At 52.9% G+C, this 17,195-nt stretch overlaps 6 protein-coding genes across 6 annotated transcripts; 4 read left to right on the top strand and 2 right to left on the bottom strand.

Moving 5' to 3' along the window:
- Positions 1-1,399: 1,399 nt before the first annotated feature.
- Positions 1,400-2,107, bottom strand: PHYSODRAFT_314137 (hypothetical protein; the record flags this gene model as incomplete). The annotated part of the gene is made up of 1 exon (XM_009526974.1): positions 1,400-2,107. The coding sequence occupies one exon, from the start codon at positions 2,105-2,107 to the stop codon at positions 1,400-1,402; it is 708 nt and encodes a 235-aa protein (XP_009525269.1).
- Positions 2,108-4,385: 2,278 nt separating this feature from the next.
- On the top strand, positions 4,386-4,559 carry PHYSODRAFT_494199 (hypothetical protein; the record flags this gene model as incomplete). The annotated part of the gene is made up of 1 exon (XM_009526975.1): positions 4,386-4,559. A coding segment is annotated over one exon (174 nt), but the record flags the coding sequence as incomplete, so codon positions are not given.
- Positions 4,560-7,246: 2,687 nt separating this feature from the next.
- PHYSODRAFT_407086 (hypothetical protein) lies at positions 7,247-7,492 on the top strand (the record flags this gene model as incomplete). The annotated part of the gene is made up of 1 exon (XM_009526976.1): positions 7,247-7,492. A coding segment is annotated over one exon (246 nt), but the record flags the coding sequence as incomplete, so codon positions are not given.
- A 1,911-nt stretch (positions 7,493-9,403) lies between these two features.
- PHYSODRAFT_495673 (hypothetical protein) lies at positions 9,404-12,466 on the top strand (the record flags this gene model as incomplete). The annotated part of the gene is made up of 3 exons (XM_009526977.1): positions 9,404-10,969; positions 12,075-12,090; positions 12,261-12,466. 3 exons carry the CDS (start codon positions 9,404-9,406, stop codon positions 12,464-12,466), a joined length of 1,788 nt encoding a protein of 595 aa, XP_009525272.1.
- A 69-nt stretch (positions 12,467-12,535) lies between these two features.
- PHYSODRAFT_285743 (hypothetical protein) lies at positions 12,536-13,038 on the top strand. Its single transcript, XM_009526978.1, has one exon. It carries the CDS (start codon positions 12,594-12,596, stop codon positions 12,870-12,872), a length of 279 nt encoding a protein of 92 aa, XP_009525273.1. The 5' UTR covers positions 12,536-12,593; the 3' UTR covers positions 12,873-13,038.
- Positions 13,039-13,305: 267 nt separating this feature from the next.
- On the bottom strand, positions 13,306-17,128 carry PHYSODRAFT_543090 (hypothetical protein; the record flags this gene model as incomplete). Its single annotated transcript, XM_009526979.1, has 5 exons — positions 13,306-13,512; positions 13,588-13,692; positions 13,769-13,860; positions 13,922-16,950; positions 17,052-17,128. The coding sequence occupies 5 exons, from the start codon at positions 17,126-17,128 to the stop codon at positions 13,342-13,344; spliced, it is 3,474 nt and encodes a 1,157-aa protein (XP_009525274.1). The 3' UTR covers positions 13,306-13,341.
- Positions 17,129-17,195: the final 67 nt, after the last annotated feature.

Raw genomic sequence — 17,195 nt, forward strand, 5'->3', positions numbered from 1 at the left:
TTAGCCGGAGCTGCGTGGTATCGATGCCTAAGCGCTCCGCCAGCTCATGCGCCTTCAGCAGGAGCACGTCGTCCGCCCTCGCCGTTTTAGCTTCGTTCTGAAAGAAAAATTCCCTCAGTTCGAGCGGGAACTGAGGGAATTTCACTCGGCGCCGCTTGGTCGCACTCAGGTCGACGTGGCTGAATTAGGAAGAAGGCAGGTTGCGCAGTCGGGCGAGTGTGGCACGGCTGACCCGGGCCTTGAAAGTTGCGTAGATCCACTCGGCGAGCATGGGGTTGTTCATGCCAGGATTCTGCTTGAGCTTTAGGTGCACTTGGAGCTTTTGTTCTAGCGTCAGACAGGTGCGAGGAGACATGGCGAGTGTTGAGCAGTGGTGCTTTGAAGAGTGTGTGGTGTGAATCAAATAAACAGGTGAGACCTAATTTGGTCCCCAAAAATGTGACTCATATACCTTGTATGCATATAAACAGAGATCATACAAAAACTAAGTGAAATATTTGGTAGCGACAAAGCCTGCATCAAATAAACGGCATGGCCCAAATAGAGAGGATCATATAAACAGGTTTGACTGTAACCAGTAAAAAGAAAAGCAGGCCAAATCCTAGGACAACGAACCACACGGTGATCATATGGCTTTGTGGAGTGACTTATGCCAGACTTACAGTTCGTTTCCGCGAAGTCCATCGATTGCCATTCCCAAATTTGCCTCGTCGGCCCTCGCATTCAAGCCAACTGTTGTGGTTTAGAATAAGTACCAACGTTTGACATACCGATCGGAGTTTCTAATCTCGGATAGAAATAGATGCATGAAGTACAAGAACTTGACTTTCTAAAGTATAATAAGGATAAGTGAGTTTACTGAGCTCCACCAGTTTACTAGGGCTGTAGGAAAAGAGAACCCAACCGGATGAAGAACTGGAGTCGGCCCCACTTTCAAATTGGCCCTCCGTCTGACGGTCTACAACTACAACTACGCTCAAGACAACAACACCAACCTTATCGCCAAGAATGAGATCGCTCAAGACCCTCTTCACAGTCGCTGCCGTCCTCTTCCTTGGTGTTACCAGTGCGGTCTCCACTACCAAGAACCCCAACCACGCGCTGGTCTTGAATGTTCAATCTGAAGACATTGCTTACGACCAAGGACATGCGGAGACCCCATCGTCATGCCTTTCTCTGGCAGGACAGATCTTCGAATCGCACAAGTCGAAGATCTGCTCACACAGTGCGAATACATCATGTATAGAATCCGGTCCGTCGGACGTACGCTCGTGATCAGGTGTTGTCATGTGTACCGGTACACCATTTCAAGGTCAAATTGAGAGAAGTCAAAATCAATAGCGGCCAAAATCAAAACAATAAAACCTCTACCCTCTTATACTCGAAAAAACTAATAACCTTAAAAATTACTAGTTTCATCTACAAGCATGTCGTGCTCATCCAATGCAGCGGCGTGAAAAGATAAGGTGTGGGCAGCTTCACTATCACACAAGTCCGGTGTCACCTTGACACACATACTGTACTTGGCTGCGCGTAGGAGGTAGTGAGCACGGTGTACTGCTTTCGTCTGATTCGGCGGGACTTGTAGGATCTCGTCGCGCTTCGCTGCGAGGAACGCCCTCACCCCAGACTTGAAGACGGAGAAGACGTTTTCAATGGGGTTTAACATGGGGGAGTACGGGGAGAGGTTGATGAACTCCACCTCCGCGTACTCCGCCCGCCTTGTTATCTCCTCGACGTTCGTGTGGATGGACGCATTGTCGCACACAACGGCGACGTCGAACATGGAGACGCCCTTGTCCATCAGTTTGTCGAGCAGTGTCATCACGAAGCTGTCGATCGCGTCCGCGTTGTTCGTTCCCCACCGAAACTCAGCTCCTTCCAGCCCTTGTGCCGAGATGCACGCAATGACGCTGAGATTGCCGCCTTTAAGCCCCGGGCGGACGACGACCGCACGGCTTCCGCGGCGGCTCCAGCCGCACGTCCTCGAGCAAAACAAATTGAAAATCGTTTCATCGAAGTAGAGAATCCTTTTGCGCTTGGACTGAGCCTTCATGATCTTGAGGACGTACTCACGGCGTAGAGCCTTGACCCGATCGGAGTTCATTGCGCTTGGTTCGGCGTAGATTTTCTTGACGGAGAAGCAGACTGCGTCGAGTGCACTGCGCACAGTATGAACGGAGACGTCAACGCCGTAGAAAACTTTTAGCTCATCGATCATGTAATTTAAGGTTAGCAGACAATTATTTTCTAGCAGGGCAACTAGAAAGTTGGTGCGCTCCGGCGTCATCTTGACGTGCCGAGCACCGCCACGCTTCGACGGCACAGCAGTCCACACGTTTGTGTTGCGCGCTGTAGCTACCCAGCGTGCAGTCGTAGATACACGATGTCGTTGAGCCTTGCAACAAGAGCCCAGTCTTCGTGGTTCTTCGCGGCGGTGAGGACACGCTGGCGTTCGTCGAGTGTGTAGCTTCCGTAGACCATCGCAAAAAGCGGAATGAGCGCTGTGGCTGTAGCGAGCGAGGTGTGTGAGCGCGATCGGTGGTTGATGGCCGAGAGCAACCGAGATCGAACGATTTGCGCGCGCGCGCGTAAACGACCTGTCTAAGATGGCGATAGAGGCTTTATCAAATTGGAAAGGGATTATCATTTTGATTTTGGCGGCTCTCAATTTGAATCACGATTTCTCTCAATTTGACCTTGAAATGGTGTACCACGTTATAGCACTTACGTTAGCATGTATTGTGGCTTGCAGGGATTTTGCCCTCTCATTTACAACTTTATATCAGACCCCGATTTATATAAATTGGAGCTGGGGGGGTCTGAAATAGGTATCGAACATTCAAAGCACATAGTGAAGTCAAATAAAGCATGCTCTACACTGTTCAATGTCCATCTACTCTAACTAGTAGGTGCAGAGATAGCTTAGGTGACAGCCCAGCGAGCGGGTTGTTTACTTGTTCGTTCTGCTTTCTTAGCTGAAAGAATCGACGCGGTGTATGTTGCCATGGCACTACTCTTCCGTAAAAGGCACGCCGCCGTGCATGCACCCCCGATTGTAGTGGATTTGCCACAGCTGACCTGAGATAATCACTGCCCCTCAGAATTGCAACATTAAAGCGGCAATTCGAGTAGCTGCTAACAAATCGGAATGGCGATCCCATCAAATCGGACCACTTTAACAAATCGGACCCGATATATCGGATATATGAGGCCCTGATTTGCCAAAATCGCTGCAAGCCACAATACCAAGCGCTACGTTTTCAATGTCGACATACAGAGCACCCAGCGAATACACTCCGACCGAATTTGCTAGCTACGAACTGAAGAGCGAGTGTAGGAGCCAATCGAGCGGATGTACGGCGACTTAAATGGTATTGCACATTTTATCAGCCTAGAATGGTGAACGTTGATTCGTGATGCACATCACAGCTGCCTCCATGCCGACTCTCTCGGATTGCCTGCGGATTCATCTGGGATCGGTTTAAAACATTGTGGCCGCGATAACCAAATCTATTAATACAGACGATCCTCTCCGTAGTAATAGCCTCGGGAGACCACTTTTTATCACAATCCAGAGGCATCACTATCTAAATCTGTACCACAATGACGGTACAATGTCGTTTCAAGGTACCAGTGTAGTGATAATGCGTACTGGGAACTTGTATTGCACTCGATACGTGGTTAAAGCATTATATAAAAGTATTTGTTGTGGTGGATGCTATAATATTTACTAATATATGGCACTAAGCGTGTCGATACGCTATCCACTATTCAAATGGAACTGGAGTACTGCACAGGCTGCTACAACGCGAAATCTAGTCTAGCGCCGTTCCAGAATCACAAACATGTCAAACTTGATAATATGCGCGTGAACCCAGAGGATCTGAGTCCATTCATGGTCGTGGAAATTGCCTGGCATGCTTTACGAAATGGACCTTTACATAGTTAACGGTCTCTGGATAGTGATAAAGCTTAATCTCGTATCACTAAACACTACCCGGAGGTTAGAGGATGTTTTGACTTGAATTTGTATACCATTAGAACCTTTATTAGTGCTAATCAGAGGGTATCCCTATTCGGGATATCACTCCAAAGAGGATTGTCTGTATCAGCCTCGCAATGGTAGAATCGTCCTACTAGGACGTGTTGTGTATTTGAGATAATTATGTAAAAGGGTATGCACGAGCGAACCATCTGTAACTTCCTCGGTCCCTGGAAGCCTGCTTTTTGGCTGCGTCGAGTTGCTGCTATTGTCCCGACCAGAATTGAAGGGCCCGGAAATTGTAACACCTCCATATTCATAGCAATTGCGAGCGATTGCCTGCTCCGTTTGAAGCAAGTGGAGGCTCAAAATACTCACAGAAACCAAACGGAGCGGAGGCATGCAGGCACCTCCGCCACCAATCTCGCTGCTGAATAGTGACTACAAAGTGCTCATGAAAATATACGCACAACGGATGCGTAAGTGCGTAGCAGACCTGGTCCACCCAACTCAGAATGGTTTTGTTACAGGCCGTATAATGCACACGGCTGTTGACCTGCTGGAGGCTGCGAAGAAAGCGGAATCCTCACGAAGCGATCGGCGGAGAGCACAGGCGCTATTGCTGGATTTTGAGAAGGCTTATGACTCAATCGATCGGGACTTCATGTTTGCAGTGCTGGAGGCGAAAGGCTGCCCACCGCAGATGATGACGATGATCAAGAAATTACACTACAACACGACAGCACAATTTCTCGCTAATGGTTTCCCATCGAAGCCAGTTCAAGCTACAAGCGGGATACGACAAGGATGTCCGTTAGCCCCGATTCTTTTCATTATCACGATAGATATCATGTATGACATGGTGGTGGAGTGCCCAGACTTCGACGGAATTTCTCTGACGGGAGCCGATGGAATCACGAATTTGAAGGTAGCCGGTTATGCAGATGACACCGCAGTCTACATCGAGGATTCGAGTAAGCAGCATGTAGTGTTGGAGGTAGTCGAACGTTTCTCGCATTTCTCAGGGCTTCCGGTAAATATCGGGAAATCAGAGGCTTTTCCTCTTGGAGGTGGAGAGGAGGACGATCCAAGCGAAGGATTTCCAATTCCGACAGAGAAGGAGACTAGATACTTAGGACACTTGGCAGATTGTGCTGGAAGTGTGCAGACTGCATGGAACAAAGCGCTCAAAAGCCTCACGACTCGGTTAGCATTGACTACAACTAAAACTAATTCGGTCTTCCAGCGAGCTGAGTTGGCGAAAGCGATTATCTTACCGAAGCTTACGTTCGTCGCGCGACACGCTTGGTCTACACAGGACCTGTTCAAGGAAGCGACGGCAAGACTAAAAAATTTCGTGTGGAAGAGCTCGTTCGCGGTACCTAACGGAATAATTCGAGGGTGGATGACCAGCCAGACTGCTGAGCTGTCGCCACATGAAGGGGGTGTTCCATGCCTAACCTGCATACCGACCTTCTTGCGCTAAGCGCTAAAACTATGGAGTCGTGGGCTCTGACAACTGACGCCAGGTCTAAGCGCGCGGGTGACATTCTCCGAGCGATACATGGGGAAAATGCTCCTAGCTTCATAGTGCCCAAACCTGATGCTATCCCCTCCTACCAGTTGGAAGAGGCAATTCTCGGTACTGGCGAAAAATGGTTCCGATACGCATGTACCTCATCCACTTCCGAATCTATACAGCTTGCGAGGGAGAACATTCGAAGTCAATGCAGACTTTGCAATGGTGTGCGTACCCAGTGGCGCAACGGTGGACTCGAATACAATATGATGTCGTTACTAGAGGGCCCAGTGCGCAGGCTGGAACTACTGCTGGAGCGAGAGCATGGAGCGTTCGTTGTTGACGGCCTGCTAGACACCAGAGTGTACGACTTATGCATTTTATCGAGGGGAAACAGGAGAGCGAGCAAGGTGTCCAATCAAATAGCGGACGCGAACACAACTGTAAGAGATATAGCGGTATCTCCGTGGGTGAAGACAGGGATGGTGCAGTGGAGTTCTCCCAAGTACGGCTACCCGATGGCGTCGCACCAGACCAGGCCACTCAGTTCCGTGAACTAGCGCTCCAACTCCTCTCTTCCTACCCGAAACTACTTACAGAGCAGCCGGCACCACACAGGATGTTCATTCAGCACGATGCCAAGGCCAAGGTTAATTTTGAGCTTACGCTATTACCGGCGGTGGTAATGCAGACGCAGTGCGCAAAGGGAGAACAAGTGCCCATTGAGCCAGGATGTGAAGTACTGGAGAGTGCGGTGGCGAAAGCAATAGGTGGTTCCTCCCAGCGAACATGGTGTACGCCCCATAAGTGGTTGACCAGGCTGTCTCCGACGGGGGCTGGACACCGACGATGGGCGCAAACAACTAAACAGTACAAAACTAAAATATCAGCCAAACGAGCTGGAATCGGGAGATCCGCAGTCACAAGAGCGCAGCAGAAGCTTTTATCGGAGAACCCAGAAGTGGGAAGCGCCCTGCAAAGACTAACCTGGGACAGCATCCGACACATTGTGAGGACGTCAACCTATGATCAACAAGCTCTACATCGACTCAAGCTTCATCGTTGCGGCGGGTGGAATGACAACACGAAATCCAGAAAGTGCCCGCACGACGAATGTACTGGAGACAACAGCACACCGTCGCACATCTTCTGGAACTGCCCAGTAGCGCAGTCCATTTGGAACAATTTTCTTGGGGGCTGGAGGACAGCGCATGGAGGCGCGGATATTGGTACCGGCTCAGAAATTTTCTCACTGGAGCTGAAGCTGCCACCCGAGAATCTAAGAGCGTACGTAGAGAGGCACGCGAAAACAGGGAAGCATCTGTGTCCAGCGGCAGTCGAAGTGCTTGGTGCTGTCGCTGACATGTACTGGAAGGCGGAAGTCACCGCAACGATCGTCCTACTCTGGTGATTAAGAATAACGGCACTGCACCCCAAGCCAGGCCAAAACCTCGGCAATGCACTCATGCTAGCGCAGCACAAGTCGAAACTACGACGGACTTATCGACAAGTCGCTCTGCTGACGCCGGACACGTATGCGGAGTGGCAAGTCTCGCCATACATTCACGGTGAACTGCTCAAAGAAGCGTCGCAGTGCCCCGTGCACGCGGTGGCATGTGGTGGGCTTCTTTCATGGATACAAAGGAATTCCACATGCAGGGGCGCGTGCCGAACTAACCCGTCATGGCCTACTAAGTGGAAGCCTGTGGGGAACAAGTTTCTCACTCCCATCGTCATCATGCACTCACAATATTGCTGCTTTTGTCGCCCTTTATCATCTGCTCAGCGCTGCAGACACACGCGGACTCAGAGGCATCCATGTCGCTGGGGACAACGAGCTGACCCTGCGAGTACTTAAAACTCGAGCGTCACCAAAAGCAAGACGACTACAAATGTGGTTTCTCAAGTGCAGACGTACCGCGGACAAAGTGCGAGTCGCGCCATGGACACTCTTGAGCAAGTCGGGGAACGCTGCAGCAAGCAGCCTGACCTTGACAGTAACGGAGGAAGAGCTGACGCACGACCTCGAACCAGAGGCAATTCAGGCAAAAAAAATACATATCGACACACTAGTGTCGCGATGTATGCTTGAGTGGTCTAACACGCACACAGATGCAACAGAGGCGCTAATAGATCAGCGCCTACAAGGAATAGTGGAGAGGAAGCGACCGAGGGTTAAACCACGGCAGTAGGGTGCGGCACCGCGGTGTAGCCCGAGTAATCTTGTGCTTCGTAGTTTGAGGAGATCATGGTTGGTGTAAAGAAGAAGAGCTTCGCGAACAAATCATCTTACGACAAGTGGAAAGAGTTTCAATTAGTTAAAGCCTTCACGATGAATAGTTAAAACTGTCTAACTCCATAAACATGTTGAGACTCACTAAACAAACGGTTTGCAAACACTAATGCTAGCTATAAAGTAAGTATTTGTGCGAACCCTAGTTGCTGCAGTGGATATGACACTGCAGCAACGGTCAGATTCTGAGGTTCGAGCCATAGGTCTCCGGCTCCGACTTCGTGCCGAAAGGATCTCACCCCAGTCAGTATGACTGCAGATATATCAAGATTTTTGTGACCGATCACCTTAAACGTTTTGGGTAACAGCTCACCACTTCAATCGAAATTAGGGCTAACATGATTCAACAACAGTAGTGAAGGTGACTTAAAATGACAGTTTGTGCAAAAGGTGATACAAGGATTTATTTTTTTGTGCCGAGGGCACACACTTCCCAGGTTCAGCATCATTCGACACGGCATTGATTCGCAAGATTGTTGCCTCCAGTGGCGACGTGGGAAGTAAACCACCCATACCGTCGGCGATGCTTCATGCAGCGTGGGCAGTGTCGCTCAAGCGACATTGAGGGCGACCTCACCGAGGCTGTATAACTATTAGCAGAGGGTGATGCCTATCAGCCACGCGTATGACATTCGCGGGCTGCCTGCTATCGATGGCCAAATGCACTTGGCACAAATTCATGTTGTATCACCTTTCCCCACTTCCCCCCTATTTTAAATAATTCGTATTTCTCAATTTTGTGTAGCCAGAACGGAATTTTCCCTAAAACAAATTATGGGTAAAAAGGGCCGGTGGATACTCCAAGTAGTTGTCGTGATAGAACTACAGTCCTCTAATTTAATTTCTTGGGAGTATCCATCGGTATTTTGTTTGCAATTATATCGACTAATTTACATAGGTAATCCAGCCTAAGTGAGCCAGCGTTGCCTATTTTTATTGGCAATACTGACATTACAAAAGAGAACTGAAGCTCAAAATTTTACGAGATAACTATAATTCCTGGGAGGGCTGTAAATTACGATCCAGTAAGTTTTTTTGCTGCACATACCGATCAATTGCGCCCCGTTGCACGTCCTGAAGCTTAACTCGTTTTTATCTGTATATTGTCTGTGATCAATTACGCATACCGTACAATTCAATCTGTTAAAATGTTCATATGCCTTTTTCGGTGAGACTATTTACAGCTCGTTTACCATTGTTTGATTGGTATGAATGCTTGTCCGCCTCAATGGTTTCATCGCACCTTTGGTGTTATTTTTTTTCGTCTATAAACAGAAACCCACTCTTTTCCCGTGTGAAGTACGGTGTTGGCCAACGTCGCTGATATCAATAGCCACTGCAAATTGAGCAGAAGTCCGCGAAGCTTCTCCGGGATTGAACTGCATCGACAAGGAATACCAAATATATGTGTTGAAGGTAGATCAATACGTTTGTTACCGTTTACCAAGTGGGATGTAGCAACCAGTAGCCAAAGCGGTCGCTCTTGACAATGGTTATCTCTCCACTTCGGTCAGAAAGTCATTTTTCAACTCGCTTCGTCGGCCAGACACACAGCATCCAACCAACCACCACTCCCAGCTTCGGCTACCCCAACCTTCCAACAACCATGGTGTACTCTCGCAGCGCTCCCACCCGTGCCTACATCAAAGCTGTCGCTCTTAGCGCACTGAGCTTCGCTGCGTTGCCCCTATCAGCGGCCCAGGATGGCACCACTGCGACCACGTGTGAGATTTCCGACGATCTTAAAAGCAACGGCATCCGCGTCGTCGACGGCCCCGGCTGCGCCAACGGCGGGCTCGGCTGCTACAACGACCACTGCCGCTACTGCAAGCTCATCGACACGCCCAAGTCGACGCAGTTCGAGAGCTGCTCGTCCTTCGGAGCCAACTTCCCGTCCATGGCACCGCCAGTGGTCACCACCGGGGCCTGTGAGATTTCCCAGGGTGACGCTGCTGCGGGCATCGCTGCGGTGGTCGACGCGGACTGTTTGTACGGAGGCCTTGGCTGCTTCAACGACCACTGTCGGTTCTGTAAGGCGCAGGAGACAACGGCATCGGCGTCGTTCTCGAACTGCGCAGACTTTGATGCATCTACTATCGTTACGGCTGCCACCGTCACAGCACCGGCACCACCCGCAGCTGCCGCGTATTCACCGACAAGTGCTACTGGGGCTTCGTGCCTGCTTGTGGTGTCTGAGGGTGACGCAGCAGTCGGCATCAACATCATTGGTGATGGCTCATGTAGCGCGGGTGGCATCGGTTGCATCGATGATGTGTGTCGGTTCTGCCGAGTGAGAACCACGGTGCAGTCGGCAGCGTTCACCGACTGCAACAGCATTACCGGCACCACTGCTTTCACTGCAACAGAGTCTCCTCCTGTAGCCCCCACGGACGCGCCCACAGCGGACGCCCCAACGGATGCGCCTACCGATGCCCCGACAGAGCTACCGACCAATGCACCGGCAGAGCTTCTGACTGAGCCTCCGACCGAGGCACCGGCATCCAGCAGCACGTGCCAGCAGCTAGCAGCAGAAGGAGACATTTTGGCCGGCATCACCATCGTCACCGACACTTCCTGTGCCACCGGCGGCATTGGCTGCATCAGCGACGTGTGCCGCTACTGCCGCACTGTGTACACGAGTCAGTCGGCGTCGTTCACGGACTGCGGCGTCATTCTTGGCACGGTTGCCACGGATGCACCGACCGATGCGCCGATGGATGCGTCAACCGTCACCGCGACCGATGCTCCAACTGATGCTCCAACCGATGCGCCCACGGACGCCCCCACTGATGCCCCTGCTGATCAGCCCGTATGCACTAAGGTCGTCTCGTCGGGCGATGCGTCGGTCGGCATTAACATCGTCACGGATGCTTCGTGCGTGAACGGCGGTGCCGGTTGCATCGACGATATTTGCCGCTTCTGTAAGGTGTTGACCACGGTTCAGTCGACGACATTCGTGGACTGCACGTCCATTACCGGGTACTCGACCAACGTGATCACCACGGCGGATACTGTCGTCACCGAGGCCCCGACCGCCGTCCCGACGGATGCCCCCACGGATGCGCCTACCGATGCCCCAACTGACGCTCCTACCGATGCGACCGATGCTCCTACCGAAGCCCCCTCTGATGCTCCAACGGATGCCCCCACTGAGACGCCAACACCCGTGGAAGTGTAGATCAACCAGAATCCGATCATTCATCCACACGTACGTACGTAACCACTTCCAGGAAGGCACTTTTATCTCGTAAGGGAGGAGCTGGCGCTTACGAGCCAGCTATCCCTCTCCTAAGTTGCTAAAAACAAGCATGCAGAACTTGTTTGACCCGAGTCTGAATTATCGATTCCTAAAAAAATTGTACTCGAAAATCCTCCTTTATCGGAAATACCCGTTGAGTTCATTGTGAAAACGTAGAAATCTTCAAGCATTTTTCATATTTTTAGCACGTTCTCAGCTGTATCGCGGGCTACCGTGCACGGTTCCGCCGTTCGATACGCAGCAGTTTCCGCAGGAGCCCACACACGAGATGTACCCCAAATTAATCTGGGGGCTGAAACGATAAGGAGCGATCTGGCAACTTGCGCCGAGACTTTACGAAACTGCGCCGATATATCATGTCGGTTTTCCCTTTTACCGTGTCGCGACATGTGCTGGTGCACAAAGCACGTTGAAGTTGTCGAAATATATACGAGAGCACTGTGCAGCCACTCGAGTTGCTCGAATCGACCAAGGAACTCGCGAGTCGCATGATGAAAACAGCAAGTTCAAGCCTAGATAATTCCATTATGCTGCCAGCTATTATCAGCGGTGGGATGCTCCAGGATCTTTACTTCACCAACAGCGGACGAAGAGTTCAAGCCATTCCTCAATTCGCGCCAAACAACTACTACAACTTCTTCACCCGCTACCCGATCTTCGACAACCATGGTGTACTCTCCTACCTACATCAAGATTATCGCTCTTGGAGCCATGATCATAACTGCTATACCTGCATCCACGGCTCAGTACGAAGCTTCCGACATCACGTGCGCAGTTTCCGCAGGCGACCAGAGCGTCGGCATTCGAGCCGTCGATGATTCCAGCTGTGCTGAGGGCGGACTCGGTTGCTACAGCGACCACTGCCGCTACTGCAAGATCCTCGACACGCCCAAGTCCTCGCACTTGGAGAACTGCACCTCACTCGGGGCTGACTTCCCCACCATGGCACCGCTGGCGGTCTCCAGTGGTCCCTGCGAAGTCTCTGAGGGCGACGCAGCTGCTGGTGTCGCGGCCGTAGTCGATGCGGACTGCTTGTTCGGCGGCCTTGGCTGCTTCAGCGACCACTGCAGGTTCTGCAAGGTGGAGGAGACGGAGCAGTCGACTGCGTTCCTGAACTGCACCGACTTCAACGCGACTGACCCCGTGACTCCCGTGGCGACGGACGCTGCGCCGACTGCTACAACTCCGACTCCGGTCGTCACAGACGCGTCGGTGGGTGATGCAACATGTGCGCTTGTTGTTTCGTCCGGCGACGCAGAGGTCGGCATCAACATCGTCAGCGATGCCTCGTGCAGCTCGGGTGGTGTCGGTTGCATCGACAGCGTGTGCCGATTCTGCCGAGTGTGGACGACGTCGCAGTCGGCGGCTTTCGTGAGCTGCGACGGATACACGACCACCACCGCCCCTTAGTTAGCGGCCGCTCTGAAGGCAACCGCCGATGATCGAGAAGAGTGCGGTAGAATCACCAATAACCCTCCCTAGCTTGGAAAATGCATATTTTCATAATGACATGAAAACGTGAAGCACACCGCCATTCATGCAAATTGTACTGGCAGTAGGCTGCTTCCAGGGTGCGGTCTTGCAGTTGCCGTCTTCACGCAGGATAGATCGACTTGCACCGCCTCAGCAAATGCGGGATCGTGATGATAATCCCGGATACGCGAATATACTTGTCCAGAGTCCAGGGGGTGACGATATCCAGGTCTACTTACAAGTGAACGAGACTGGCCACTGTAGTTCACAAGTACCCAAGCGAGACCACGCGCTCGGCGATATGGGGCCATCCATTTCTCGAAGCATTCACCCTGGTTTCTGATCTTCAGGCTTTCTAGAGAAAGTTTCCACTCTCCACTCTTGCCTGAACGTGCCGATGCTCCTTTGCTGCGTAATCGCGATACGCTGCAGCTTGCTGATCTGCCCCTTTAACGTGTCGATCTCCTCCTCCAGCGTACCAATCCTTCCATTCAGCGTATCGAGCTTATCCTCCAGCGTACGGATCCTCCCAGTCCGCGTACCGATCTCCTCCTCGTCCTGAAGCCTGGCCTCCACTCTGTCAAAACGCTCCATCACATCCTGCATAGTTGGAGACGCGGCCTGGGGGGCTGGTGCTGGTGTTGGCCAAGTACTTCGAAGTAAGCACTAAGGTTGAAAGAAAGCTGGATGGTTGGCTTCCGACGACTTCAGTACGTACTGACTGATTGACTGACTGGCACTGGCCATAGCATGCCAACCCAACAACGTCACAAACTACGGCATGTAAAATGTATTGACGAACGTAAGTTACCTTAGCGAAATTTACGCCCGCGGACGTACGCCAACGCGCGGCGGTCTAGTCGTTTGGTTTTCTGGATCGACACGGCACTTGACGGCGCCGGTTGGTGGTTGTACTCTGCGATTGAGTGATGCATCGACACTGGGTTGCAAGAAAGCTCCTCCTCGTCTTCACCGATTCCAACCTAAATGTATAGAAACAAGCAGGTCTGGGTTAGCCAGACTTCAATAAGATATCACGTCAGTATCGGCAATCGCACCCATTCATCGTCGGTGGTGGCCATGACATGAAGCGAGTAAAGCGCAAGGGCCAGTTGAAGCCACTGCACCACCAGCTCAGAACCCAAAAACACGGCAAGCAGGCACTACAGAAATCATAAAATAAAAAAGAGGTTGGTTACTGCGATAATAACGACAAAAAGAAAAAGGCCACACACATACCTGTGTCGCCAACGATAGGAAGAAAATGGGACTGCATAGGTTGCTCGTCTTCAAAGCAGAGATGATGAATGATGTAAGCAGTAGCTCCGCACCTGGACAACCATAACAGGGTTAGTAAAATCTTACGCGCAAAAGTAACTTCATGCATCGTACCGTTGAGATCCAAGAGGAAACTGTGGTGGGAAATGCCCTCCACCAGAAAGACCAGCGGCAGAATTACCCGGAATGTTGTCACCATCGCCGTGGGTCCGTTCGTGCAGAATAGCTGGACGAGGAAAGCATACCAAAGGCAAACCGGCGCCCAGGGAGGAGCCCACGGGAATACATACTGCACCAGGAAAGGGAATCCGTAAAGGAATGCGAAGCAGAATCCAATGTGACGATGCGTCAGGATCGCACGGAACGCCACCCGGTGGATATGGATAAACCACGACGTTGCGTGCAACGAGAGGAGTAGCAGCACGCTGAAGACCACTGCGAGCACCGACTCCACGTACGAGAATGAAGTGGCGAGCAGCCCCTTGATGTTCAAGCGGCCAGCAGCCCAGGCACAGCCACGTCGGGTTTCATGAAAAGCAACTAGTCCAGCTGAAGCTGCAGCCGAGCCTCCCTTGCGCAGCCCCTGCCGGATCCGAGCAGATAGCGGGGGGCCTCGAGTGGCTAGATCTTCCAGTATCTTGTCTTGCGATTCACTCGAGGAGCCACCAACTGTATCAGCAGCTTTGGAAATCAATGACGCTCCCTTCTTGTCCTTCTTGCCCCGAGTCGGTTTCTTCTTCTCCGCCTTATCCTTCTTCGATTTCTCCTTGCGATGCTCCTTCGCAGCATGCTTCTTTTCCACAAGAGGCGCTGAAACCGGTTCGTGCGTGCTAAGAAGCTCGGTCTCAATTTGAGGGGTAGCTGGGCTGCTATCAGCACTAGCGGCAGTCGTAGCGGCAGGTTTACGCTTCGACTTCTTGGAATGTGTCGCCGGTAGCTCTCGTGCGGAAGCCGGGACTTGTACTGCATCATCCTCAGAGCTCTCGACTGGCGACAATATTTCCTCCGATTCTGGTGCGTCTACGACGCTCTCCTGGTGCGAGTCGCTTTGCTCGTTCACTGCATCCTGCGCGTCGTCGGGCACGTCACTCGACGAAGATGATTCACGCTCAGTGCTGGTTGCTGCTTCATCTGGTGGTGTTTGACGAGACTGGCCAACCGTTTCAGGCAAACTTGCACTCTGACCAATGCTCGCATTCTTCACATCACCGGGAGTCCCACTTTCCACACCATCACCGTGCTCGATTGCCGACCGAATCTTGGTCGTAGTAGCTACTTCAGCATCAGCCTTGGTGCTCACATCATTAGACTTCGCGGCCTGGGGCACAGCAGCAGACTTGACCGGAGAAGTGGTAACATTCTTCGCACTTTGGGCGATGCTCGACTTTTTCTCGGAAGTCTGTGCCTCAGACTTCGCGCTGTTCGCACTCGCTTGGCTTCTCTGAGGCGACTGTGATGCTGCACTTGAGGCTGGAGCGATATCTTCAGGTGACGACGCCTCCTTCATGCTCTCCTTCACCTGCTTTTCGCGATACACCTGACGGCGAGTTGTGCTCGGTCCCTTGTCATTTCCTCGCGTGGAATTTCTTCTGGAAGTGGTGTTGCGATTCGATGGCTTGCTCTCCTCCCTGCGCCTCGGCTTGCCAGCCTCTCGTGGGGGCACCTTCACAGGGCTACCTTCCGTCTCCAAACCTGGAGGGGGGCCACGGGTAGGGGTCGGCTCTTCGGTTTGATTTGCAGCTCCCTTCCTCCAATTGTCACTTCCAGCAGAATATCCAGCAGCTGCTGCGAGTTTTTCCGCCTGGTTGCGGCGCTTGCCCCTTGGCGCAGATTGATCACGACTGGTCTCAACTGTCGAAGGAGAATTCTCATACCCAGTCGCGGGGGACGCCATCTTCCGCCCTCGTTCCGTTCGCTTCGGCCTCATTGGCGATCCCGGAGTGAAAGCACTGATCGCGTCCATGCTAAACTCCAAGGCCTTCGCGCGTAAATCGGATCTGCTCTCCGATTTCCTCCTGGCATCCCGCGACTTCTTCGGGCTCCTCGGCGTCTTGGACCTCGCTTGGATATCAATTCGTCTCGACGTCGTGGGCTCTCGGTTCTCCCAGGGCGCCGACGGCGAGTCGACCGCATGTCGGATCCGCGTCCCGTCCATCTCGCCCACTTTCATCGAGTGTGTGTTCAGCTCCGCCAGATCCGGGTTCGACACGCCACGCGCCTCGTTGTCTCCGAACACACCGGACGACAGCCTCAAGCTCGACAGTAAACTAGGCCCGTACTGGTCTTCACCGCTCGAAAAGGTCCTCGTATGGTTCGCCCCACCTGCCGCCATGGGGGAAGAAGACGCCGATGGATGGAAAGGTCCGAACTGACGCTGCTGCATCATGTTCCCGCCTGCACTGCCCAACCGCATACGCGGCTGCATCCCGTCCATCGCACTGGGTTCACTGAGTCCTGGTGGGCCTGATAGTCCGGGCGGTCGCTGTAACACGCGTCGTGGTTGTGACACATCCGTGGCGGAGGAGGGCCACGTCCTCATGGAGCCTCCTCCTCCGCCAAAGGGGCTGTCGGTGTCTGCCGCCCCTAAATACGAGGGCAAGTTGGAGGTCCTGGCTGGATAGAGCTGCTGCGCTTCAGTGCCATAAGGGGACGACGCCGCGCCCAAGCTCCTCCTGCCCTCTCCCTGCATGGTGAAGCTCTTGGCCGCGGCCTGGCCTCTGTCGAACATGGAGGAGGTCGGGGATCTGATGGCCCCAGCGCCTCCAATTGCCCCTCCGTCGCCCAGTCCAGGGCCGAAAGGTCCCGGGAAGCCAAAGGGGCGACTGGCAGTCGGCGTGGAGCCTCCAGCGTCCCCGAAATCCCGCGAAGCTCGCGGCGTGTGGATCTCCCCTCCCAGGTCGGAGAGCAAGAAGTTGGTGGGGCGTGAGGGGGCCGAAGAGTCCCCAGAGGCGCCAAACGGCGGTGGCTCCAGCGTCGGACGCGGCCGCGTGTGTAGTCCACTGAACTCCACGTCACTCCTCGAGTTCGAGGACCCTGAAGCTGCGGAGACCGAGGCTGCACTCGCAGAAGACGCGGCTGTCGATTGGCTGCTGGTCGATGCAGCGAAGCGGCCGCCGATGGGGCCGAAACTCGCCTTGATGCGGCTGCAAAGTGCGTAGGATATGGCGTTAGTAAATCGGCGATTGCGAGGGCGATACGGGGAGTCTGGAGCTGGGAGAGGCGCGGATAGAGAGAGCAGACGCACCTCTGCTTGGGCGGCGAGTCGTCCGCGATGCCGTTGGGCAGGAAGTACGCCATGGCCGGCTCGTCGTCGCCGTCCATGGCCGCTCGCGATCCTTTTTGTCTGCCAACTTGTGGACTGGCTGGCTATACAGTCACAGAAACCGCT

The sequence above is a fragment of the Phytophthora sojae genome (assembly GCF_000149755.1).
Source record: "Phytophthora sojae unplaced genomic scaffold PHYSOscaffold_3, whole genome shotgun sequence".
NCBI lineage: Eukaryota > Oomycota > Peronosporomycetes > Peronosporales > Peronosporaceae > Phytophthora > Phytophthora sojae.

Bases quoted from the DNA above. Each gene is read 5' to 3' on its own strand.
- PHYSODRAFT_285743 (XM_009526978.1), top strand. From the start codon at position 12,594: ATGCAAATTGTACTGGCAGTAGGCTGCTTCCAGGGTGCGGTCTTGCAG.